The sequence below is a fragment of the Nelumbo nucifera genome, chromosome 1 (assembly GCF_055504915.1).
Source record: "Nelumbo nucifera cultivar China Antique chromosome 1, China Antique-T2T, whole genome shotgun sequence".
Taxonomy (NCBI): Eukaryota; Viridiplantae; Streptophyta; class Magnoliopsida; order Proteales; family Nelumbonaceae; genus Nelumbo; species Nelumbo nucifera.
Window position 1 is genome coordinate 93,262,597 of NC_142649.1, and position 26,838 is coordinate 93,289,434.

Below are 26,838 nucleotides of genomic sequence, written 5' to 3' on the forward strand. Positions count from 1 at the left end.
ATTACAAACTATGTGGTGAGTAGCAGATCCCAAGTGAATCAATATGTTATTAGGGCAGGGTACATGTATGGTTCCATTGCATTCATAACATGAAGAGGCTGTGAATCCATGCCCCCTAAAGGGCGGAATATGAGTGGCCACCTCAATGTATTGGTGCATCCAGATAGGAAGATGTGCATAGATGCACCCATAGACATGATTTTTATAGGTTTTAAAGCTCTAGGATGACAAATGGCATCCCTCTAATGTAGAGAGTTGTTAATGGGTTGGATCAACCCTATAAATGGATTATAATGGTTTTGGTCTATGATTTTCTCCTGATTAATAATTGAATTGGGTCTGGTTATTGCATGTTCCAAATTGGTCCAGACTTGGAACCGATTATTTTATTAAGTATATAATATTTTCTTAATTTTCTTATATTTTTTATCATATTTTATGCTTAAAATGATAAATTTAATGGATAATAAATAAGATATTATTAGTTAAAAATGTTTAATTTATTAACATATAAATAATTTAGTATTTTTCTATCATTTTTACTAAGGCTCAGTTTGGAAGGAATACAAATGCAAATTTGTAGAGTGAGCCTAATGTTATATCATCAAATTTTAATTTTAAGTTATTATTTAAATAAACAAATATAATTTTTAGTATAATCAGGTCTATTAGATCCAGACCTAATAGACCCAACTATTAACTTGGACAATTTTAAGTCTATGATTTTGTCCTGATTAATAATTGGTTTGGACTGATTTTACTTAGACCTGACCCGTCAATAGCCTTATTATAATGCCAATAAAATAAATAAAATACAAAAAATAAAATTTTATTGATAATATTGATACACAGTTACGCAACTTTGGCTATTGAATTTATTAATCACCCCACACAGCTGCATGCCCAGCATGCACATTTTAGCATGCATTAAAAACATTTCCCGTGAGTATCATGAAGAGATGTTTCCTAGTACATGGTTGGAAATTTGGAATATGCTGTGGGGCACGAGAGGGATGCCCTCTGTGAGGTGCCCATGCAATCTTGACGATGATGACATCGGAATCCACAGATGTGAAGTTAGAGAGAGAGTTATAAGCTAGACCTCATCAATGATGAAGAGATCTACAAAGGCCAGGATCTATTTTGTTCAAAATGAACCTGGCATACAACCAATACTATTTCAGCTTTTCAATGAATTGAGACAATGAGATATGCTTCTCAGTCGCATTCCATCCTGTGTTGAAAACATTTCTTCATAAATAAATATAAATATGGAACAGATGTAGGATCAAGACATGCTGTGAGAATTTGTGTGAGGCGCACTCTGTCAAGAGCAGATCTGGATTGCTTTTCAATGCTTCAAAATGTCAAAATGGATGCATTTGGGGGAGGTAATTCCATGTAAATGGAGAATGAAAAGTGATGCACCAAATAAAGAAACTGGCCAGAGGAGATGAATGTCAGCCAGGAACTCACTATATATTAAAATAAAAGAGAACAAAACAAATGCTGGGTTGTCGGTGCCACTAGCCATCTTAGGGGTTACTTTTGCTTTGCCCAACTTGGTTTATTTGACTTGTTTATAGGTAACTTAAACCCTAAACATTGCTTAAACAATGCAAAATTGTTTGTGGCCATACACGTCGCAATCCTGCGTTACTGATTGACACGCCACATCCTCGGTGGGCCATAGCCTATCGACCATTATCTTTCGCTTTCATGCCATCAAAGAGCAAAAGTTTGGACGGTTTAAGGAAAGCACGCTGATTAGCTCTTTGGGAAGAAGGGGTTTGTTGAAAAAATGGGGCCGAAGTCTAATTTACACGAATCACCAATAACATGGTCCATAAAAGCTGGGCTAGTTTTGTTCACAAAGAGGTATTTGGGGTCTAAAAATAGAGTTCATGAAGGGATTCACATCTGTGCTCCATAGAGTGCGCCCTAAAAATGCCTTACATACACATTTCAGCAAGGTTTTTAAAACTGATTCGGAAATCGAATTGGTCAGGTGTGTAATTTTCGGGTCGAACCCTTGATCATTGAACGGTTTAAATGGTTCAATCGTCCGGGTTAATGGTTTATTGACTAAATCAATGTTTTTTTTATAAATATCTGGTTTTAGGAAAAACGGAATTAGTCACCTGACCGGTTCTCAATTTTTCTAATTCAACCATTCGGTCCGATCCGGTCCGGTTTTAAAAGCCATACATTTTAGGGTGTATTGGAATATGCTGTGAGATGTTTTTGGAGTGCCACCTGTGGGGTGAAAATGTGAATTCAAAAAGAAACAGGCACTATGCGTTACATCAATGATGACACCATTGACTTCAGTTAATGCAAACACAGCTTTACAGCCTTGCATTGGAAACTTTTCTCTACTTGTATGGAGTTTGCATTGACCGAATCCGGTTTCCAGTGATATAGATCATTTATGAAACTTCTTGAGAACAAAACTTTTGCTCTTCTTCCGTTGGTATAACGGGATTTCAAGATTCAGTTTGATTTGGAAAAGATTTCCCATCAAACCAATAAATTATAATTTGAGAAGTTTTTGAACCAAATTAAATGATTTGGCCTGATTATAATACGATTTGGGCCATTATATTGAAATAAAATTCTTCTCTACCAAAAAACAATCACAATAAAAATAGCAATGGGCAGATGCACAAAAAGGAATTCTTCACACAGGCGCTTTACATGTACATCCACCGTACATTGAAAATATCTCTCATGAATAATAAGTTACAAGTATGGAAGATATTCCTAATACATGGTAGGATGTGCGTGTGAGGCATGTGTGAAGTGTCCTGTTTGACGAGCAGATCAAGTTTGGAACAAACATACACAAAACTGTGGTCGCCGTTGAATTAGTGATAGGATCTGTTCCTCACAAATGGGCGCTTCAAAGGCACATCCACCGTGCATTAAGAACATCTCCCGTGAATAATAATTAATAAGTATGGGAGATATTTCGAATGCATGAATAGTATGTGCGTGTGAGGCGCCAGGAGTCGGGAGCAGATCCCGCGGTCTCGTTGAATTGCGGGGTACTGTCAGTGGACGTGTCTATCCAATGAGCAATGAACACAGACCGAAACGTAGAAATAAAATTTGTTTTATTCGGATACAGACCGACGAAATGCTGACTACGTGAAGGCTGAAGCAGCCAAATGTTGCCTTGAGTTCTGGTTAGACGAGTGAGGTGACTCCATACGCATGGTACAGAGCTCAAGAATCAACACACTGACTCCTGTCCTTGTGCTTGAATCAAAAGAATTGGGGAAAATGACCAATCAGCTCAGATTAGAATTTTATAATTGCATAGTATATGGGGAATGCATCGAATTGATGCTAAATTTACGGACAGGATGTGATTTATAAGGGAGAAAGGGATAATAATAGGGGGCCTAGAATTCAGAATTCTGCATGGGATGTATCCGTACTTTTACGAAAGAATTGGGATGCCGATTGATAAGTAGTGGCATCAAAATAATTATCTCGTCATGCTACTGTTCATGGGCCCTGATGGGCCGGTCTATTCTAAGTAGGGCTTGATATAACTTTAAATTTATAGGTTTGATTTTGAGCTTAAAAACTGGGTCGGATATTTTTAAAAAAGTTTCGCCTGAGTTCAAGTCGAACTTAATTATATATTATATAATAAAAAATATATGAAAAATCTTTTTTCAAATTTTTAAATGGGCTTCGAGCTTTATATGAGGGTTGGGTTCAGGCTCAAGTCCTAGGCCTGATGCTTATTTTGGACTCGGATTCGAATTTGAATGTATTTTGTTAATATAGAGACAAAGCCTGACCCGAACCCGACCTGTGAATAGGTCAGTTGGGTCATTTATTAAGATACCCCTCCTATTCTATCATATTAACTAAAACACCCCTAGTGGTTTATGTATAAATACCCTTATAATTTGCGCCCATTTTAAGGGGAGGTTGGCAAGTCTTTTTGTATGTTTTCTTTTTGGGCTTTTCAAAGTTTGGAAGACCAAAATTTAGGGCCCATTTGGTGTGTGTTTTCATGCGGTCTTTCAGCTGTTTACAAATTGGGAAGACCGATTTTTGGTCTATTCCAGTTTGGCTTGCGGAAGATCTAGTTGCCAAAAGATGGAACGCCAAAAGGACGCGAGAAACCTATTTCAGGCTGATTTCGGAAAGCTTCAAATGAAGCTTCTTGCAACTTTCACATTTTAATCTTGTGCGGAAAGACGTGCATATGCCAAACGTGCTTTGGACTACTCAGCTCTTCATGCAAAAACTCAATGTGTCTTTTGCATGTCAGAACTACCAAAAGATCTTCCCAAAAAGGCACGCCAAACGAGCCCTTAGTCTTTCTCTATTTGGCAATGAAAGACAATAAATTATAAAGACCTAAGCCCTAAAAAACTCAAAACCCCAAAATGGCCAAAGGAAGCTCCCAATAAAACTGTCTTTCACACCTAAAATCTTTCATTTAATAGTTCTGTAGACTATGACAGATTAAGATCCCTACGAAACAGTGTGGAACTTACCCTCTGTTTGGTTTAAAGGAAAAATTAGGGAAAGGCAGGGAAACCTATATAAAGTTTATATTCCCTCCTTTCCCTACCTTTTCCTTCACATCACACATAACAAGATTAGACCCCAAAAGCTCATCGTAAAAGATCTTCCTAAATACTTGCCAAGCGGTACCTTATTTAATGCTTTTTACTTTTAAGAAAGTGTATTTAATGCTTTTGGCCATTTAAGAAGCAGACCTGTTTATGGGCCGAACTTCAACCCTGGCTTTACATTATTTTGGACTTGGGCATCAGATCTAACCCATTCAAATTTTGACAAAAATTAAGCCGGAACCTGGCCCATGAGCAAGTGTACTAAAACTTTATAGTAGGCCCATCTTGGCCCACCCCATGATGAGTGTTTGACCCGGCAAACATCTCATGGCCAGCCTGAACTCTTTAAGCCCCTACAAAAGGCTCCTAGGTAAAAGAGTAGTTGTTTAGGCCGGTGAAGATTCTTTTGGTCATAACGGCCGCTGTACACTAGTCCGAGACAAAGACCAATTGAATAAGGACCATAATGGAACTCTGAGGCCGGTGAAGATTCTTTGACGGTGCCATTTCTCCAGTTCGAGCGGCTGCTGGTTGTATCATTAGGGACCATCATAGAACCTTGATCTATGCCCGAGTTATACCTCTTTGTGCATGTTCTGCTTTGAAATCTGAGACCCGTGCTCTGCTTGAAAGTCATCGGTTTGCATATTTACACTCTTTCACAATTGCAAGAGTATATTTACACTCTTTCACAATTGCAAGAATATTCTGAATTACCATCCTGATTTCTTAGTAGTGTTTTCATCGAGATCGACAAATAAGACAGTTCATTCCTTAGCTCATTTTGGTTTGACTTATATCTCTTCTTGTACCTGGTCATCTGTTCTAGTGTTTTTGAAAAAAATTGTAAAAGAAGAATCTACTGAATATATATAATGAAAGTTAGGCTATTGGGCATTTTCCTCAAAAAAAAAAAAAAAGACCAATTGATAATACGAGTTTTTAGCATAGCCCAGTGGCCAGTACATATGAGTCTAAGCCAAATTGAAGTATGAGGGGTAGGGTGGGCGCGGGAGAAGAGTTTTACAATGAATATGTCACAGTGATTAAGTCGCCATGTTCTTGATCAATGGTCAACACATTCTTCTTTTTCTTCCATCTCAACCATATATCTTAACTTTAGGACTGTCAATGGGTTGGGTGTCTATAGAATTAGGTTCGAACTAATTATTAATTGAGATAAAAATTATAGACCTAGAAACCATCCGGGTCTAAACTCGATTATACTGAAAACTATATTTGTATAATAATAAATTAAGCATTTGTAACTAATATTATCTTGTTTATTATTTATCAAATTTATTATTTTCAATATAAAATATAATATAATTTAAAAGAAAATATTATATATTTAATGAAATAATCAGTTCCAAGTCTAAATCAGTTCAGGGCATGGAAAGAAATGAAACCAACCAAATATATATATATATACACACACACACACAAGCAGAGACCCGTGCGATGCACGGAAAAATCTGAAAGATTTAATAATTTTATTTTTTATTTAATATTGATTTATAAAAAATAATTATTGTTAATTGAATATGAACAAATATTTTTTAATAAATTTAGTTTTATTAATAAATATCTTAGCGGGGACCCGTGTGATGCACGAGATTTATTAAGCAAAAGATAAATAAAAGAAATGGTCATTTACTAAAATACCTTTATAGTTTCATGGATTTACTAAAAATTTACCCTATAGTTAGCATTTTACTAAAACACCACTTATAATTTGCAACGGATTTAATCAATTTTCCATTAGATGATAGTGGAAAATGACAGTATTGACCCTAATGTTCACTTAAATAAATTTAATCAAAAGAAAATAAAACTAAAAATACCATTTTACCCTTAATAAGACACGATCAACCACTGTATTGGCTATATTTGACCAATTTTGTTTTTTTGTATAAAAAAATGTTAAGGGTATTTTTGGAGTAAAAAATCATGGGCCTAATGGCAAAACAAGCATTCCTTAATGAAAGGTTGATTAAGTAAATAAATTGTAAAATATATGGGATATTTTAGTAAAATGAAAACTATAAGGTAGGTTTAAGTAAATATGTAAAACTATAAGGTGTGTTATAGTAAATGACTCTAATATAAACACATAAGAGTATACAATTGTTTTATATTTTCAACTTTTTAAATAATTAATAATTATTCATATTCTATATACTAATTTTAATAAATTTTTTATAATACAAAAATAACAATAATTAATTTCAGTTAGGTTTATTCATCAAACTTATGAAACCGACCAATCTGATCAACTCGACCCGAGTTGGTCGGTTTTCTAGTATTTTATGTTAGCTTTGGTTCAAAAAATTCCCAATTTGACCAAGTTGGATTAGTTTCACTTTGGCTATTTGTAAATCGGCAAAAATCGGACGACCTAACCATGATATATTAATATTTTATATTTTAAATGTAATTTTTAATATGAAAAAGTGAGAAATTTCCCATAATTGATGTGAGTGAGGTGGTTAGGCTATGTACGAGAATCTCCTTGAAGGATAAAAGAAAACCAAGTGCAGGAGGTAGGCTAAAGGCTATAGGGCAAATGAAGTGATAGAATGATTATTTCGTTATGAATCGGACCCCTATTTATAGGGAGAAATCCCAAGGTCCTGGAAAGAAGGAGCTAAAAGTGTTTGGTTCCCATTAGGAAAGGGAATATTAAATTTGGTGTCAGTTGTTAAGGAACACTATTAAGGTTTCGGCATGTGTCTTATGAGATATCTCAAGGACGAACTTTCCTATTGTCTGAGAATTCTCATAATACACGTGTGCTACTTCCTTTCGTGACCCTTTTAAAAATACGTGGTATGGGTGATGTCACTATTTAGCTTGTGCACCCTCATTAGGCTCACAAGGTGTCCCGTCAAGTGCGTTATTTAATGACGCACGGGTTTCTATTATTTGTTTTTTATCTGCGGTGAGTCTGCGCTCATCGCGATTATGTGATGACTTTAATCTCATCGCAAGTCCGCATTGGTCCGGAGCCCATCGTGGTTCTGCGGTGGATTTAAACTCATCGCAAGTCCGCATGGGTCCAAAGTTCATCGCAACCTATTTTGGTTATGAGTTCATCATAGATGTGTGATGAGTTATGGACTCATTATAGGCATTCGTATAGTATTAATTTGACACCTCCTCTGTTTTGATGGATTAAGTGACTACAATGTACCTACAATTGCACTGTAATTTTTAAAATTAAATTTAATTTTTAAGTCAAATCTTTTGAATTGATTGACCTTTTATGAAAACCGACCCAAACCAATACAACTTGAGTGGGTCGGTTTTCACAAAAAGTCAATCGGCTTCAAATGACCAATTCCCCAACTTGACCATGTCAATTTGTTGGCCAAATAACCTATGACCGGTCTGAACCAACTCATGAACACTCATGATTTTAGCTAAATTAATAGTTTTATCTCCAATAAATAACAATAGTTTAATCTCCAAAAATTATTAAAAATTTATAGCGAAAACACACAATTATTGAAAATATATTGATAATGAAAAAAATACAATAATTACAATAATTAAAAAAATACAATGAGTACTAAAAATATATTAACTTAGTCAATAAATAGTATAATCTCAAATAATAGTTTAATCTCTAATAAATATTAATTAATCAATAAGTTATAACAAAAATACAATAAGTACTATAAATTAAATTTTAAAAAATCAATAATAGTAGTTTAATCTCCAATAATTATTGAAAGTCTTATGTTAAATAACAAAACAAAATAATGTATACATAATCATTGAAAATACATTTATCACAAAAAATAATAAATAATTACTAAAACACATTAAATATTAATTTTAGTATATATAATTATATAATAAATACAGATTAAGAGTTTAAAATTATTATTAATAAATATTAATGTTTTTGAAAGTTTTTTTCTCGAATTATTACTTGAAATAAGTGAAATTAGTTATTTACAATATTATGTAAAAATATTAAATTATTATTAATTTCAATATTATGTTATAATTATTTTTCTAATTTACATAATTTCTTTATTTTAACTATTTAAAATCTAGTTATGTTAAATATTTTGTTATTTAAAATGTTTAGTTATTTAAATACTTAAATATTATGTAAAATATTTAAAATTTAATATATTAATTGTTTATTAAATTTAATTATCCGTAAAATCCTAATTTATACTACTATTACATAGTTTCATATTAATTTTGTAATATATTAAATTATTATTAATTTCAATATTATGTTATAATTATTTCTCAACATTGAAGAATTTTTTTAAATTTATTACATAATCATGTTGTTTTAACTATTTAAAATCTAGTTATGAAAAATATTTAAATAATCTATAAAATTTTTAATTTTTTTATTATTTTAATTCTATTTATTTAAAGCTATTACATATTATTAAATATTTGAAAAACATTTAAATTGATAATCTGGAAAAATATAATTTAAATTGTTAGTACATAATTTCGTGATATATTTTGTAAAAATATAAAATTATTTTTTGTTTTTAATAAATATTTTAATGTTATTGTATAATTTTGTTAGAATATTTAAATGATTCTTATATTTTTTATTCCAAACTTTATTTAGATAGATATAGATAAAAAGTAGGGGAGAGGATAAATAGGAATTAAAGATAATTTTGGAGAGTAACTCTCTACTAAATTAGAGATAATTTTGGTGATAAATAGGAATTAGAGATAATTTAGAAGATAAATAGGAATTAGTGATAATTTTGGAGAAAGTGGGGGAGGTAGTTTAGGAGAAATTTTAGGAGAAGAGATTATTTAGGTTTTGGGAAAGTGCATTTCATTGGTTTTTTAATCTAATCAAGATAAGGAATGATAACAGTTTTATATTTTTAAAATAAAAGAAAATAAGAAAATATAAAAAATGGAGAAAATAGATATATAGCTTCTCTCAAAGGAGAGCAATGCTGACATGGACGGACCAGTTTTAATATATATAGATAGATAGATGGATAGATAGATATAGATATTAAAATAAAGCGGTCAAGAAATTTTCTCATCTTTTTGAATTTTTTATTTTTTTATTCCTGTCATTTTTGAAACAACCAATGAGATGCACTTTTCAAGAACCTAAATAATCTATTCTCCTAAAATTTCTCCTAAGCTACCTCCCCACTTTCTCGAACATTATCTCTAATTCCAATTTAACCTCTCCACTACTTCTTATCTACATCTATCTAAAGAAAGTTTGCATTAAAAAGTTAAGAGTTATTTAAATATTCAAACAAAATTATATAATAAATTTAAAATATTTATTAAAAATACAAAAAATAATTTGATATTTTTATAAAATATATCACGAAATTATGTACTAACAATTTAAATTATGTTTTCCGGATTATCAATTTAAATGTTTTTTAAATATTTAATAATATGTAATATCTTTAAATAAATAAAATTCATATAAAAAAATTTAAATATTTTATAGATTATTTAAATATTTATCATAACTAGATTTTAAATAGTTAAAATAAGGGAATTATCTAATAAATTTAAAACATTTCTTCAAAGTAGAAATATAATTATAACATAATATTCAAATTAATAATAATTTAACATATTACAAAATTAATAATGAAATTATGTAATAATAGTATAAACTATGATTTTAGGGATAATTAAATTCAATAAATAATTAATATTTTAAAATTTAAATATTTTACATATTATTTAAGTATTTAATTAACTAAATAGTTAAAATAATAATGTAATACTTAAAATAAAGAAATTATGTAATAAATTTAAAAAGATTCTGAAAAGGTGGAAAAATAATTATAACATAATATTGTAAATAAATAATTTCACTTATATCAAGTAATAATTCAAGAAAATAACTTTCAAAAAAAATAATATTTATTAATAATAATTTTAAACTCTTAATGTGTATTTATTATATAATTATATGTATTAAAATTAAAATTTATTGTATTTCAGTAATTATTTATTGTTTTCATAATACATGTATTTTCAATGATTATGTATAAATTTATTTCGTTTTGTTATTTAATAGAAAATTTTAATAATTATTGGAGATTAAACTACTATTATTGATTTTTTTAATTTAATTTATTGCACTTATTATATTTTTGTTATAACTTATTGTTTAACTAATATTTATTAGAGATTAAACTATTATTTGAGATTATACTATTTATTGACTAAGTTAATATATCTTTAGTACATATTGTATTTTTGTAATTATTGTATTTTTTCGTTACCAATGTATTTTCAATAATTATTGGAGATTAAACTATTGTTATTTATTGGAGATAAAACTATAAATTTAACTAAAATTATGAGTGTTCATGAGTTGGTTCGGTCTGGCCATCTATTATTTGGCCAACCAAATTGACCTAGTCAGGTTGGGGCGTTGGTCAACTGAAACCGACTGACCTTTTTTGAAAACTGACCCACTCAAGTTGTATCGGTTTTCACAAAAGGTCAGTTGGTTCAAAAGATTTAAACTTAAAAATTAAATTTAATTTTAAATATTATAGTGTGATTATTAAAAAATAAATTAAAAAAATAGATTTATGAAATAAAACATTTTTTACTAAGAAATATGGGAGCTTTCTCACTTTTTTATGTTAAAAAATTATATTTAAAAAATAAAATATTAATATAAAACTAAAAGTGAAATTATGTAATAATAGTATAATTATGATTTTATGGATAATTAAATTCAATAAATAATTAATATTTTAAAATTTAAATATTTTATATATTATTTAAGTATTTAAATAACTAAATATTTTAAATAAAAAAATTAACATAACTAGATTTTAAATATTTAAAATAAAGAAATTATGTAATAAATTTTAAAAATTATGAAAAGTAGGAAAATAATTATAACATAATATTGAAATTAATAATAATTTAATATTTTTACATAATATTGTAAATAACTAAGTTCACTTATATCAAGTAATAATTCAAGAAAATAACTTTCAAAAAATTAATCTTTATTAATTATAATTTTAAACTCTTAATCTATATTTATTATATAATTATATATTCTAAAATTAATATTTGTTGTATTTCAGTAATTGTTTACTGTTTTTTGTGATAGTTGTATTTTCAATGATCATGTATAAATTTATTTTGTTTTGTTATTTAACAGAAAACTTTCAATAATTATTGGAGATTAAACTACTATTATTGAATTTTTTAATTTAATTTTTTGTACGTAATGTACTTATTGTATTTTTGTTATAACTTATTGATTAGTTAATATTTGTTAGAGATTAAACTATTATTTGAGACTATACTATTTGTTGACTTTGTTAATATATTTTTAGTCCTTATTGTGTTTTTGTAATTATTGTATTTTTTTTTTGTTACCAAATATATTTTCAATAATTGTGTATTTTTGCTATAAAATTTCAATAATTATTGGAGATTAAACTATTGTTATTTATCGGAGATAAGACTATTAATTTAGCTAAAATTGTGAATGTTCATGAGTTGGTTCGTTCTGTTGTACGCTATTTGGCCAACTAAATTGCTAGTTAGGTTGGGGAGTTGGTCAGCTGGAACCGATTGACCTTTTGTGAAAACCAATCCACTCAACTTGTATCGGTTTGGGTTGGTTTTTACAAAAGGTCAGTCAGTTTAAAAGATTTAAACAAAAAATTAAATTAAATTTTAAAAATTACAATGGAATTATTAAAAAATCAATTTAAAAATTAGATTTATGAAATAAAACATTTTAGACTAAGAAATATGGAAAATTTCTCACTTTTTCATATTAAAAATGAAATATAAAATATAAATATATATCCATGGTTAGGTCATTCGATTTTGGTTAGTTTACAAATGGCAAAAGTGAAACTGATCCAACTTCATTGAATTGGGAATTTTTTGAGCCAAAGGCAATATAAAATACTAGAAAGCCGACCAACTCTGGTCGAGTTGATCGGGTTGGTCAGTTTCATAAGTTTGATGAATAAACGTAACTGAAATTAATTATTGTTATTTTTGTATTATAAAAAAATTATTAAAGTAGTATATAAAATATGAATAATTATTAATTATTTTAAAATTTGAAAATATAAAACAATTGTATACTCTTATGTGTTTCTATTAGGGTCATTTAATAGAACACACTTTATAGTTTTATATATTTACTTAAACCTACCTTATAGTTTTCGTTTTATTAAAACATCCCATATATTTTAAAATTTATTTACTTAGTCAACCTTTCATTAAGGATTGTTTGTTTTACCATTAGGTCCATGATTTGTTATTCCAAAAATACCCTTAACACTTTTTTATACAGAAAATAAAATTGGCCAAATATAGCCAATAGAGTGGTTGTCTATGCCTTATTAAGGGTAAGAATAGTATTTTTATTTCTATTTTCTTTTGATTAAATTTATTTAAATGAACATTAGTATCAACACTGTCATTTTCCAGTATCATCTAATGGAAGGTTGATTAAATCTGTTGAAAATTATAAATGGTGTTTTAGTAAAATGCTAACCATAAGGTAGATTTTAGATAATCTATGAAACTATAAGGGTATTTTAGAAAATGATCATTTCTATTATTTATCTTTTTTTTAATAAATTCCATGCATTGCATGTGATCCCACTAGTATATATATTAAAACAAGGCAGTGAAGAAATTTTCTTATTTTTTTTGAATATTTTATTTTTTTAATTCTATATCATTTTTGAAACGACCAATGAGATGTACTTTCCAATCACCTAAATAATTTCTTCTCCTAAAATTTCTCCTAAACTACCTCCCCCACTTTCTCCAAAATTATCTCTAATTCTTATTTATCTTTTAAATTATCTCTAATTCTTATTTATCTCCAAAATTATCTCTAATTTAGTAGAGAGTTTCTTTCTTAAATTATCTCTAATTTCTATTTATCCTCTCCCCTACTTTTTATCTATATCTATCTAAAAATAGTTTGGATGAAAAAATTTAAAAATTATTTAAATATTCTAACAAAATTATATAGTAAGTTTAAAATATTTATTAAAAACACAAAAAAATAATTTTATATTTTTACAAAATATATCACAAAATTATATACTAACAATTTAAATTATGTTTTTTTGGATTATCAATTCAAATGTTTTTCAAATATTTAATATTATGTAATAGATTTAAATAAATAAAATTCAAATAACAAAAACAATTAAATATTTTATAGATTATTTAAATATTTATCTTAACTAGATTTTAAATAGTTAAAATAATGGAATTACGAAATAATATTAAAAAATTTCTTCAAAGTAGAAATATAATTATAACATAATATTGAAATTAATAATAATTTAATACATTACAAAATGAATAATGAAATTATGTAATAATATTACAAATTATGATTTTATCGATAATTAAATTCAATAAATAATTAATATTTTAAAATTTAAATATTTTACATATTATTTGAGTATTTAAATAACTAAATATTTTAAATAAAAAAAATTAACATAACTAGATTTTAAATAGTTAAAACAAAGAAATTATGTAATAAATTTAAAAAATTCTGAAAAGTAGAAAAATAATTATAACATAATATTGAAATTAATAAAAATTTAATATTTTACATAATATTGTAAATAACTAAGTTCACTTATATCAAGTAATAATTCAAGAAAATAACTTTCAAAAAATTAATATTTATTAATAATAATTTTAAACTCTTAATCTATATTTATTATATAATTATATATTCTAAAATTAATATTTGTTGTGTTTCAGTAATTTTTTACTGTTTTTTATGATAGATATATTTTCAATGGTTATGTATAAATTTATTTTGTTTTGTTATTTAACAGAAAATTTTCAATAATTATTGGAGATTAAACTACTATTATTGATTTTTTTTTTAAAATTAATTTATTGTACTTATTGTATTTTTGTTATAACTTATTGGTTAATTAATATTTATTAGAGATTAAACTATTACTTGAGAGTATACTATTTATTGACTAAGTTAATATATTTTTAGTGCTTATTGTATTTTTGTAATTATTGTATTTTTTTATTATCAATATATTTTCAGTAAATGTGTATTTTTGCTATAAATTTTTAATAATTATTAGAGATTAAACCATTGTTATTTATCGGAGATGAGACTATTAATTTAGCTAAAATTATGAGTATTCATGAGTTGGTTTGGTTCAGCCATAGGTTATTTGGCCAACCAAATTGACCTGGTCAAGTTGGGGAGTTGGTTAGTGAAACCGACTGACCTTTTATGAAAATTGACCCACTCAAGTTGTATTGGTTTGGGTTGGTTTCACAAAAGGTTAGTCGGTTCAAAAGATTTAAACTTAAAAATTTAATTTAATTTTAAAAATTATAATGCAATTATTAGAAAAATAAATTAAAAAATATATTTATGAAATAAAACATTTTAGACTAAGAAATATGGTAAATTTCACTTTTTCATATTAAATATTATATTTAAAAATATATATATATATATATATATATATATATATATATATATATATATATATAATATCCATGGTTAGGCCATTCGATTTTGGTTGATTTATAAATGACCAAAGTGGAACTGATCCAATTTCGTTAAATTAGGAATTTTTTGAACCAAAGTCGATATAAAATACTAGAAAATCGATTAATTCGGGTCGAGTTGATCAAGTTGGTTGGTTTCATAAGTTTGATGAATAAACCTAATTGAAATTAATTATTGTTATTTTCATATTATAAAAAAATTATTAAAAGTAATATCTAAAATATGAATAATTATTAATTATTTAAAAAGTTGAAAATATAAAACAATCGTATACTCTTATATGTTTCCATTAGGGTCATTTAGTAAAACATTCCATATATTTTATAACTTATTTTTATTCCAAAAATACCCTTAACACTTTTTTATACAAAAAAATATTGACCAAATATAGCCAATAGAGTGGTTGCCCGTGTCTTATTAAGGGCAAAAATGGTATTTTTATTTCTATTTTATTTTGATTAAATTTATTTAAATGAACATTTGGGTCAACACTATCATTTTCCAGTATTATCTAATGGAAGATTGACTAAATCCGTTGCAAATTATAAGTGGTGTTTTAGTAAAATGCTAACTATAGGGTATATTTAAGTAAATCCATGAAACTATGGTATTTTAGTGAATGACCCATTTTATTATTTATCTTTTACTTAATAAATCCTGTACATCACACGGGTCCCACTAATAATTAATCAAGACAAAATCATAAAATCAGAGCCACTTTATTTGGTTCAATCAACTCAAGTCCATCAGTAGACGCAACCCATTGACAGCCCTACCTACGTCTTGTCCTACAATTTACACATTCCTGTTTTGCATTCATCAGTTCGGTATCTCTTCCAATGTTATCAGAGTAGGACTGGACTGAAAACCAGAAATCTTGTGATTTCATCTACAATATTTGGAAGTTGGAACAACCCACATGCATTAAAATGAACTCATTACCAATTAACTTTCGGCATTGATTTCTTTGAGTGGTTGCTCTCAGGAATTTAGGAATGGCAACGGGTCAGGGAGCCACTCCCCATCCCCGTCCCTGCAAATATTTCCATCCCTGTCCCTGCCAATGAGGACAGGATTATCTCTATGCCCGTCCCCACAATGCCCGCAGGGATCTGCACTTTCCTTGATATTTTTTTTTATAATGTCAACTATTTTGTAAATAAAATAATTAAAATTTACAATTCTTTTGAAAAAGATTAAAATATATTCAACCATGGGAGGGGATCGAGGTGATCCCCGTGGAGTAGGGAGTGCTTTTCTCATCCATACCAGTAGGGATGAAAATTTCCCCATCTCCGTCCCCATAGGGGAAAAATCATTCCCATCCCTACCCCAATGGAGTGGGTCCCCCAGGGATTAGGGAAATGGAGAAAATTGCCATCCCTAATCAAGATTGTACCCATTTTCATGCTTGTCCCAAGTTTACCATTGCACCAAGCAATGAAGTTATTATTTGTAAATTATTATTAGAGGGATAATGAAAGAATAGAATTAGATTTATTTCTTTAAGTTGCCTTTGGTTGCAATGCAAATCTTGATTGGGCACAAAATTTGTACTCAATTCAATTTTGCTTTTCATTTGTTTGTAATTATGATTTACATTTCTATCTATTTTTTTTGTCTCTTTTGCACTCACTGCAGGTAGGGGTATCAATGGACCGGTTTTGGGTTGGACTCCGTCCAAATCAAAATCTATTTGGACGGATTGGATGGATCAATAAGACATGTTGAATTTGGACGGACTGGAAGACCAATATGACATATTGGATTGGACCTGGTCCATCCATAATGAATTTATATTGGATTGAGTTAATATCTGGTCCATTGATAGAAGATAAGAACATAGGTGTCAATGGACCAGGTTTGAGTTGAAACCAATCTCAATTAACAGGGATTTGAACAGATTGAACAGTCTCTGGACCAGCCCAAAATGGTCTAAAATATTTATTGGACTGGATTGGACCAGATCTATTTGTAATGGACTCACATTGGACTGGACCGGATTGGACCAAATCCAGTCCAATTGACACCCCTAACTGCAGGTGTAATATTTACATCCCAAAACTGATGCAAAATTTGCATCACCTTCCTCCTACTTCAATCATTTCTCATTTTTCATATATAAAGTGAAAACCACATCATCATGCATCCTAACTTATTCCTAGATAGATAGCCCTCCTACCAATATTCTCTTTCATATAAAAGTAAAGATCACTTCATTTTACTTCTTATATGAAGCAAAGTAAACCAGAATTTACATTCAACCTTTTGCACACCCATACATTTACACCAGTGCAACTGAAATTTATATTGCAACCAAACACAACCTTAAATTATACAACAAGCTTATCTATACTTCCATTGGCGTCTGACTATGGTGTCAAATGAAATGAAAGAAAAGCAAAGAGAGAAAAGAGAGGAAAATTGGTAAAAAAGGTACTACAGAAAATTAATATATCAAATATTTGGGTGTTATAGGAATATCATGTAAAACCAAGGTTTTTTAAACTAGACTGGGCATGGAACTGTTCTGGGACCGGTTTCCAGGTCAAATGGTCCGCCAGTCTGATTCGAACAGACAGCTCGTTCTGATTTAAAAGAAATAAAAATGAAAAAGGCCACAAACTGTTCTTTAAGTTAATGGCTCAACAGTTCAACCACCTGGGTCAACCGGTCGCTGACCAAATTAACAGTTTCTGGCCAAAAAGTGATTTTAGGATTAAACAAAACTAGTTATCTAACCGGTTCTTGGGTTTTCTGGTCTGACCTTCCGATCTGATCCGGTTTTTAAAACCATGTGTAAAACAAGTTAAGTTATTACTTTTCTCACTTGGTAAGCACGTGCACTGAAAGGCTGAAACCAAGAATGTTAGAGCAATTAATCTGAGTTTCTTGCTTTAAGTTCAACTCGAAGCAACTCCTTTTTTTTAAACAAAACCACGGAATTAACTTATTAGTTATGTATCAGATTCGGGAAGTTGGGATAGAGGCGGTTGCCACAAAAGAGTTTTATTTTACAATCATGAAAGTGGATGCACAGAGAATAATAACCAGCTCTGTTACCAGAAGAAGTTGCTAATCTGGGGTGGGGCTTGGGAGTTGTCGAGATCATGGGACGGAGAATGTATGTGTCTTCCTTCATAGGTTGTGATTACCATCCGCGGGTCCTCTGCTAATCTCTCCACTCGCTTCTTTACACGGCAGTTGTCCTGTGTACAACGGTAATAACTCCTGCATACACATTAATTACTTGATAGTTGAGACATGATCACTTGGTGCAATCAAGTGTTTATTACTGAATTATGCGTGATAATGTAAGTAAGCAAGTGTCACAAATGCCAGCTGGCTAGCTAATTGCAGTACTGGATTTGGTCCAATTCAATCCGGTTCAATATGAGTCCATTATAGATGGACCAGGTTCAATCTAATGCATTTCACCATTTTGGACCACTTCAATTTAATGTTTGGACTGTCCAATTTGTTCAAATGGATTTTAATTTCAATTGGTTTCAATCCAAACCTGGTCCATTGACACATGTATTCTTATATTTTATCAATGGACTAGATATTGGTTCAATCCAATCCAAACCAATATAAATGCATTATGGAAGGACCAGGTCCAATCCAATCCAATAAATACTTTGAACCATTAATTCTGTATTAGCTCAATTCGATATATTTTATTGGTCCATCTAATTCATCCAAATTGATTTTGACTTAGCTGACACCTTTAATTGTAGTAGAGACTTGGAATCAAATCCCACCTGCAGTGGGCTAGAATCACCCGAATCGTATAGATGCTTAAACAGAATTGACTTAAGCTTTATCAAAATTTCAATAGGGCTAACCCAGAGCAACGTAACATGCTAACTCGGACCAACCCAAGTCGCACCCCTAATATCAGCTGATATGTGGAATGTCATGGAATTTCCACTATTCCACCTGTGCCTTGTCAATATTCAGTAACCATCAAAACCAATACTGTCAGATAATATGGACCAATATGCATTGATACTTTAAACCATGAGTCCAATCAATGTTGTTAAACTTGCAAAACTACATTTTACTTGTGCTCATCATGTCATTGAATATTAGCTGCTGATATGGTACGTACCCAAGCCAAACAATATTGTACCAGTAAAATGGCCAGATTACTGGTTCAAATGACTCTAGTAAGCATACAAGAGTAGCATGTTTTACTAGATAATCCTTCTGTAAGAAGAACCATGCCCTGACCAATATTTATTTTTTGCCATTGGTTTGGGTTAAGGTTTTTAAAACTGAACCGGATAATGAACCAGTAAGAAGTTTGGTTCCCGGGTCAAACGGTCCGATCGTTCGAACCAAACGGATGGCCGATTCTGACAAAAAAATTAAAAAAAATTAAAAAACGATCAAACCGTTGAACGGTTCATCTGGCCGGGTCAACAATTTGTTGACCAAATCAACGGTTTTTGGCAAAATAACGGTTCTAAGGTAAAACAGCTAACCAGTTCCCGATTTTTTCAATCTGACCGTCCGCTCCGATTTAGTTTTGAAAACCATGGTTTTGGTTACATGCATGATAATAACTTGAATTTCAAGTTATTACACATTAAGTTGAATTTCAAGCTACCATATCCGCAGAAGAAAACTTCTCTAGGGGCTACGTTGCAGCTAAAGTATTCCTTCTTATTTGTGCCATTAATGGTTTTCATGGCAATAACCAAACTGGCAAAAATTCTCTACTGACCGTATTTTTGTTACGTACTGGGATTATTCATAGGTTGCAGGTAGGGGTGAATATGGGTCAGTTCAGCTTTGTTCCAAGGCAGAACCTGGAACCTACCCAGCTATAAGGATAAGTTTTAAGTTTTTGGAACCAAAATCTACCATTTCAATATCGGTTCCCATGTCGATTCTAGGGACTAACTATAAACATGTTCTTTCTTTACAACAAAAAAAGAACATTTTCTTACAAAAAAAATAAACATTACTTAACTTCAAGAATCAAACTAGATAGCTATATATGTTGTTGACATTAATATAGTACTATGTGTTATGTTTTTCATAACATTAAGGATAATAAATGTGATATAATTACATAATCACAAATTGTGCCATTGATAATGTTACTAGCAATATATATGATCGATTAGAAATCACAGTCATAAAATGTTTAAACTTCATTTTGGATAATAAGAATACATAGTTCAAAACTTATATTACCTTTATTAAATAATTCTATAGGTTATCATAATATATTAATATATAATTTAAAACTTATCATTATATTTTAAAATTTGTAAATATTACTTTCTCACACTACATGTTATATACATATAAATATTAAATTAAAGAAAAATTATCAATTCACTTAGGCTCTGTTTGGTTTGTGGGATGGGGATGAGAAAAAGAGAATATTCCAAAAATATTCCTTTTCTCTTATTTGTTTCGAGGGAAATAGAGGGATGGGATGAGAAAAACATGGGATGCGAGATCCCAAAATCGTGTAATCGGGATCACACCAAAACAATGCGACCCCGGTGGGAAAACTCGAGAAAACTCGAGAGCGGCAATGAACTAGTGGTGATAGGGCGACAAACCAGCGACAATCCCTTTCCCTCCGTCTCTCTCTCTCTCTCTCTCTCTCTCTCCCTCTCTCTCTCTCTTCCTCTCCTTCATTTTCGTTTTTCTCTCATGTTACCATCGAACCAAACACTGTTCATTGTCTTCCCTATTCGAACAGAGGAGGCGGTGGTGGCAAGAGAACCAATGTGAGGGGCAGCAGCGATCTGCTTCCATCAAACAAAGGAGGCGGCGATCTGTTACCATTGAACCAGACCCTATTCTCCATCTTTCTCTTCTCTCTTCTCCCTCACCTTCTTTGTCTTCCTATTCTTTCCGTCTTCCTCCCTTTTTAATTTATTTCTTTCTTTGATCGCTGTTGCAACTCTCGGCAGCGGCGATCTACTTTTTCAGCACTCCTATCTCTCTCTTATTCCCTCATTTTCCCTCTCTCTCTCTCTCTCTCTCTCTCTCTCTCTCTATATATATATATATATATATATATATATATATATTTGGTGTGCTTTTTGTTTCATTGTTAGGTCACTGCAACTCCTCTCTTTGTCAAAGATAACAGAGGAAGTGCAGTCATGGAGCTCTCTTCTTCATCTTACATGAATCTAGTGAAGAACTAGGTTGCGACAATACTTTTCCCACTATTTTCTCATATACAAAACCAAACAATGGAAAATTAAATTTTTACACCTTCCCATCCCATATTTTCCCATCCCACCCAAATCTTCCCACAAATCAAACAGAGCCTTAAGTGGGATTAATGGTCAACTGAGGCGATATGGTCTTTGTAACCTGGGTGCAAATATTCACATCCTCAAAGTATTTTGAGATTTATTTTACAAAAAAGTACAGACACCCAATGCAAATTTCTGAATTCCACTATAGAGTTATAAACATTCAAAATGTTAAAACCCCCCACTCTATACACCAATGTCCGCCCGTGAATTGGCATCAATTCTGAGCTGGCACCCACCCCAACTATACTTTGGGCCTAAAAATTCTGACCCTTGGGCTGAATCGTCATTCTCCCTTTATTTTAAGGCAAGCCTGGTTCCAAGGCTGATTTCACCAAAGTCAACCAAAGGTTAGGTCCACCCAAGCCAATCAAGGCAAATTCTCTAGGAATAGGGTAAGCCACTAGACTCTAGAATCTGCCTATATGGACTAGGGTTGGTTCCAAGAATTTGGAACCAGATCCTACCCTTACAGATTGGGTAGGGTAGATTTGAGGTCAGTTCCACTAGGTTCTAGGTATAACCAACTCATTTGTTCACTCCTATTCGTACGCCATTCAGTTCTAAACATATGCAAAGTCTTCTAGTTCAGCCACTCATCTATCCCTTTTTTTTTCAGGTTGACATTGTAACTTACCTCTTGGAATCCAAGACCATAAAACAATTAGTTCTAACAAATTCTTGGGGGTTAGCTGAAGCCATAGAAAAGCTAGCAATGCACGTCTCATCAATCTCTTATACAAAGTTCCAAACACTGTGCAAACGTCTATGTCTCTCTTCTTGAATAGGTCCAATGATACCAATGCTGTGTTTGGTTGCAGTGCAGTTTTATTTGTACTAGTACAAATACATAAGAGTGCAAATGAAAAAAAAATGTATATTCTTGTTTAATTTTGTTTTGGGTTTTACTTTATTCTGTTTGATGTCATAATTTACTTCATTTGCACTGCAATTGGATAAAATAATCTAAAATTTGAAACAAAAATAGGTCAGAATTTACATTTAAATCATTTGCACTTCAATAGTTTTGCATCAGTGCAAATTTATTTGTATTGCAACCAATCACAGTTCAAAAGAGATTGTCATGTCAAGCTAATAGTGTCCAACATGGCTACCCTACAGGCTACACCAATGCAATTCCAAGTGACCGAAAATGCGCTTGACTGTGAGTCCAACGCTTGCTTGATGTGAGCTCTTGCCCCCATCAAATTTGAATCTATCATATTCCTATACTTTGGAATCTAGGTGACTGAAACAAGCTAGACCACTCTCAAGGAACCCAAGTAAACTGTTAGGTGAGTTCCTAAATAGGTTTTTATTCTCTAATACTTTCCCTTACAAGAAAGCCCATTGGGCTTGAAGTGTGGACATGCATAGGCCTATCCATAATTTAATTAATTATAACGAGATGAGCTTAAGCTATTAGGTGAGACAGTTAGGTGAGGTCCTTGAATGTATAATGTATATAGTTCTAGAACCATAGAGGTTGATTGTGCCGATACCTGACATTGTGTTCCAGGAGCGTGTGATGTGTCCAATAGATCAAATTAAGATATAAGATTACTGTAAATAGCTTCCACGTATCATTAGCTTTTGTTGCTATTCAGAAGTTGTTTCAGGGTTCTCAGTGCTCTGTTCCAAAACCACAAAAGGTCATTTTGTTTATTCGAACACAACCATTCATTAGTGCATTTTCCTCATATCTTCACAAGTTAAACAGTGTACTTGTGGCATCACCTATGATTTCTTAGGACCTGAAAATGATGGCTATTTGGACTATGATAGTTGAAGGATTGTCTCAGAATTTTCTATAGATGAACGTCCAGAAACCTTTCATGTTTGTAGTATTAACCCACTACATGTCAAGGCAGAAATATTCATTAATCAGTGTAAAATTAACAACTTAATTAGATTAGAGGGGATCATTAGAAATACAAAAGACATAAGATTGAATATTGAAGATTACAGCCCTTGATTGAGAGAGGAAGCTTTTAATCCAAATGCAACAAAGAACTGGAGCTCAGACTAATGTGTGGTCATAAATGATCTTATCCCAACCTTTACCCTTTGCTTTGAATGGATAAATTAAAACTATATCATTAGCTAACTATATTTACACATCAGACTTCAGATCATCAAGGATATAGCTAGTTGGAAAAAATTATTAGCCTGTTGTGTGCATGTCTGTGTATTTTGAGAGAAAGAGAGAGAAGAAAACAAAATGCATTTGCAGTTATGCACTGAGACACTAACCCTAAATAAACTAAGCCTATGAATTCTTAATGAGAAAGCATGATGAAGCAATAGAGGAAATGATTTTTCAAACATAATTAACTGATGCAATATACCTTGGATGCTGTGTGTTCTTCACTACTTTCTGGCCGTACTTCCTCCACTTGTAACCATCGTCCAAGACATCCACGTCGCTCATGGTTTTGAAGCAAAACCTGGGCTCCCTCACCTTCCTCCTTGCCTTCACCTTCTTCATCTTCATTGCAGAAACACCCATGTGCTCATCTTCACCATATCTTTTACCGCTCAAACGCTCACTGTCTTGTACCCATGGCCTGAGTTCCAACCAAAACCAAACCAACAAATGAGAAAACTGGAGAGAGAGAGAGAGAGAGAGAGCAATTTCCTGATATTTCTGCATGAAAATCTAAGAAATTTTTGTACTCGGTTAGGAAATTTCATGATTATGAGAATGAAATTGTTTTTGATTAAATGATCATACCACCAAATAAAAAAAAAAACTGAAATGATCATACTGGAAAACAGTTTTATTCTTAACTTGGGTCTGTGTGTCTTTTCATTTTGTAACACTGTGAACGTATCATAAGATAAGAACAGTTCAATTACCAGAGACTATTAGTGGATTTTTGCACTGAAGAAGCTTCAAATTCACCGAGATGAGAAGCAATAATATCTCTCTGCTTTAAAGCTCTAGAAGATGGGCTTTCATTTAGCTGACAAGTACCATCTTCTCCTAGAGAAGAAGGGTTGTTAATGCTGAGGGATCTCAAAGATTGATGACATCTGAATTGAGAAAAGCTTCTGCTGGGAGAAGAGTAGAAACCCATTTGCGAGGGCATCTCTTGGTCTTCAGACAACCCCTGGTTAAGCGCGATTTGGGACGTGGACATTTCTCTCTCGAATAATAGGAGAGTAGACTTCTTGGTTCTCAGAAAAAGGTAAAGCCTTATCCCTCTCTCTTCCTGCTAATCATATATCTGATTCTCTATGTACTAGATCTATATTAAAACTTAATAGAGGATAATATGTATTAGTTTCTCATCTCTCAACTCTAGAAGTTACTTTTTATTTATGACACAGAAATTAACGAATAGTATGAGGAGAAAATGTTTGGTGAGTGATTTGGGCACAACCCAATTTGATAGAGTGAGTGCATATCCTGATAGACCAAAAGACGACATGTTTTGGTGTTTGATTATCTAATAACAGATGCTTCTTTATCTTTTAATTAACTAGGGGTGTGTCCTAATCACTCCCCAAAAGTTTTAATTCCTTATTATTAATTATTCATTTAAATCCAAAAAACAAGCAAACAAAACTATACATAGTATCAGTATGTATCTATTTTATCTACACATGAATATATAAGACCTTATTTTTTTTCATCTCATGCACAGAGAGAAAGAGAGAGATGAATTATGGATTCTTGTCGTTCAGATGAGTACTTAACATCTATCAGAGAGAGATGAATTATGATATTATTCTTGTGGTTCAGATGAGTACATAATAACAGAAGAAAGATGCCACAACGAGTGAAATAGGTTTTCTTTGTGGAACCCTAAAAGTATCAAGCAATGATGATGAATCTTGGGTGCAAATCTTTCCCTCCACTTCGGCGGTGATGGTATTATTATGACTCGATGAAAGAAGGCTTACTGGAAAAAGCTTCAATCCTTTTCTCTTGCTTTATCTTCCTTCCATGTGACCTTTTTTCAGTTCATGTTATAATCATCTTCACTGCCCATTCCATTGATGTCTGAGAGAGCCATTCCCGAAGGAAAAACTTGAAATCTCTCACAGTTTTACTTTAAAAACTGGGTAATTAACAATTTAGAACAATAATGACATTGTTATATGTGTGTTAGTGGGGGTAGCTGGTAGCTGCCGACCTGCCGTGTCTTAACCAACCACTGGTCTCAATCTACTTTGTGTTAACATACACGTTGTAAACATGAAACGCAGAAAAGATCGATTCCAGGTAGATAGACCGGATTCAGTGCTCACAAAATCTGTTATTACACCATCCTCACAACACTTAATTATAGCCCTGTATTTAGAACATCTCCATACTTATATATATATATATATATTTTTTTTTTCATTTATTGGAAGATATTCTCAATGAGATCGGCTTCCATTCTGTGCCCATACTCTTCTAATTGCATTGGGAAAATCTCCTCATAAAATAAAGTATAGAAGTATGGATATATTCTCAATATAAGGCTGTTCGAACGGGCTTTGCCCTGACCAAAGCCAAATTTAATGCATGCAATTGTTGTGAGGATGGTGTGAAAAAAATTTTTGTGAGGATTGAATCTGGTTTTGACCCACAAACTCTTCTATGTGAGGAATGTGTTTGCTTTTTACATCACTCAGGATTAACTGAACTTGGTAACTGTTTTATGGGCTGTGGTAATAATCCTTTTTCTCCACTGATCTTGTGAAAATTTTCAAATATCTAATTTTTCTTGACACTATGGGCTGGAACACTTTGATGAGCTTTTATTCTTTATTTATTATTTTGTTTTTTTTTTGGAAAAGGGGTATTAGGGAGAAAAGTCGTAAGGAATGTTGGAAGCATCTGCCTTAGACCAGATATCTAGGGGCAGGCAAAGAAAGGTGATGAACAAAGAGGAGCCTTAATTATATATGGAAAAACCGTGTGAGCCCCTCATGTTTCAATGTATGAGAGGAGGAAAATTTTCCCTGTGAAATATTTCAAACAAAATTTTTCATCCATCAAGGCATTAGCAATGCTTTAAACTAAGTCTTATGATTTAGGGAGCGTTCTACGACGTGAATTGCTTTCCTTGTTGTCAGTTTCAAAAGCAAATCAAAATCATCTGGTTTGGAAATAGGTTGTTTTGAAGAAACATGTTCTTGGTTGTATGTGTTTTTTGTTTTCAAAATTGAAACCAAAAACATGTTCTCGAATCTGGTTTCGAAAACATGTTTCTATCTTATTATTCAACATCATGTTCTATAAGTCAAATAATTTTATACTAGAAAGTTTGTTTTTGTTTTAAAAACCAATATTTTGTGCAAAACCAATTTGCTTTTCCTTTTGAAAACAAAAACATAGTTCAAGAACATGTTTTGTTTTTTTGCTGATGTAGCGATTCCAAAAACA

The 26,838-nt window shown here is 31.1% G+C and overlaps 1 protein-coding gene across 1 annotated transcript; it reads right to left on the reverse strand.

The window, feature by feature from the left end:
* Window positions 1-18,026: 18,026 nt before the first annotated feature.
* LOC104605499 (WRKY transcription factor 28-like) lies at window positions 18,027-24,945 on the reverse strand. The gene is made up of 3 exons (XM_010270288.3): window positions 24,315-24,945; window positions 23,804-24,022; window positions 18,027-18,390 (listed from the first exon to the last, which is right to left on the reverse strand). Exons 1-3 carry the CDS (start codon window positions 24,596-24,598, stop codon window positions 18,219-18,221), a joined length of 675 nt encoding a protein of 224 aa, XP_010268590.1. The 5' UTR covers window positions 24,599-24,945; the 3' UTR covers window positions 18,027-18,218.
* Between the last annotated feature and the right edge of the window lie 1,893 nt (window positions 24,946-26,838).

Excerpts from the sequence above, each read along its gene's own strand:
- LOC104605499 (XM_010270288.3), bottom strand. The coding sequence starts at position 24,598 with ATGTCCACGTCCCAAATCGCGCTTAACCAGGGGTTGTCTGAAGACCAA. Across the intron at positions 24,023-24,314 it reads AAATCCACTAATAGTCTCTG|GCCATGGGTACAAGACAGTG; the intron begins GTAATTGAACTG and ends GTTGGAACTCAG. Across the intron at positions 18,391-23,803 it reads AAGAACACACAGCATCCAAG|GAGTTATTACCGTTGTACAC; the intron begins GTATATTGCATC and ends ATGTGTATGCAG.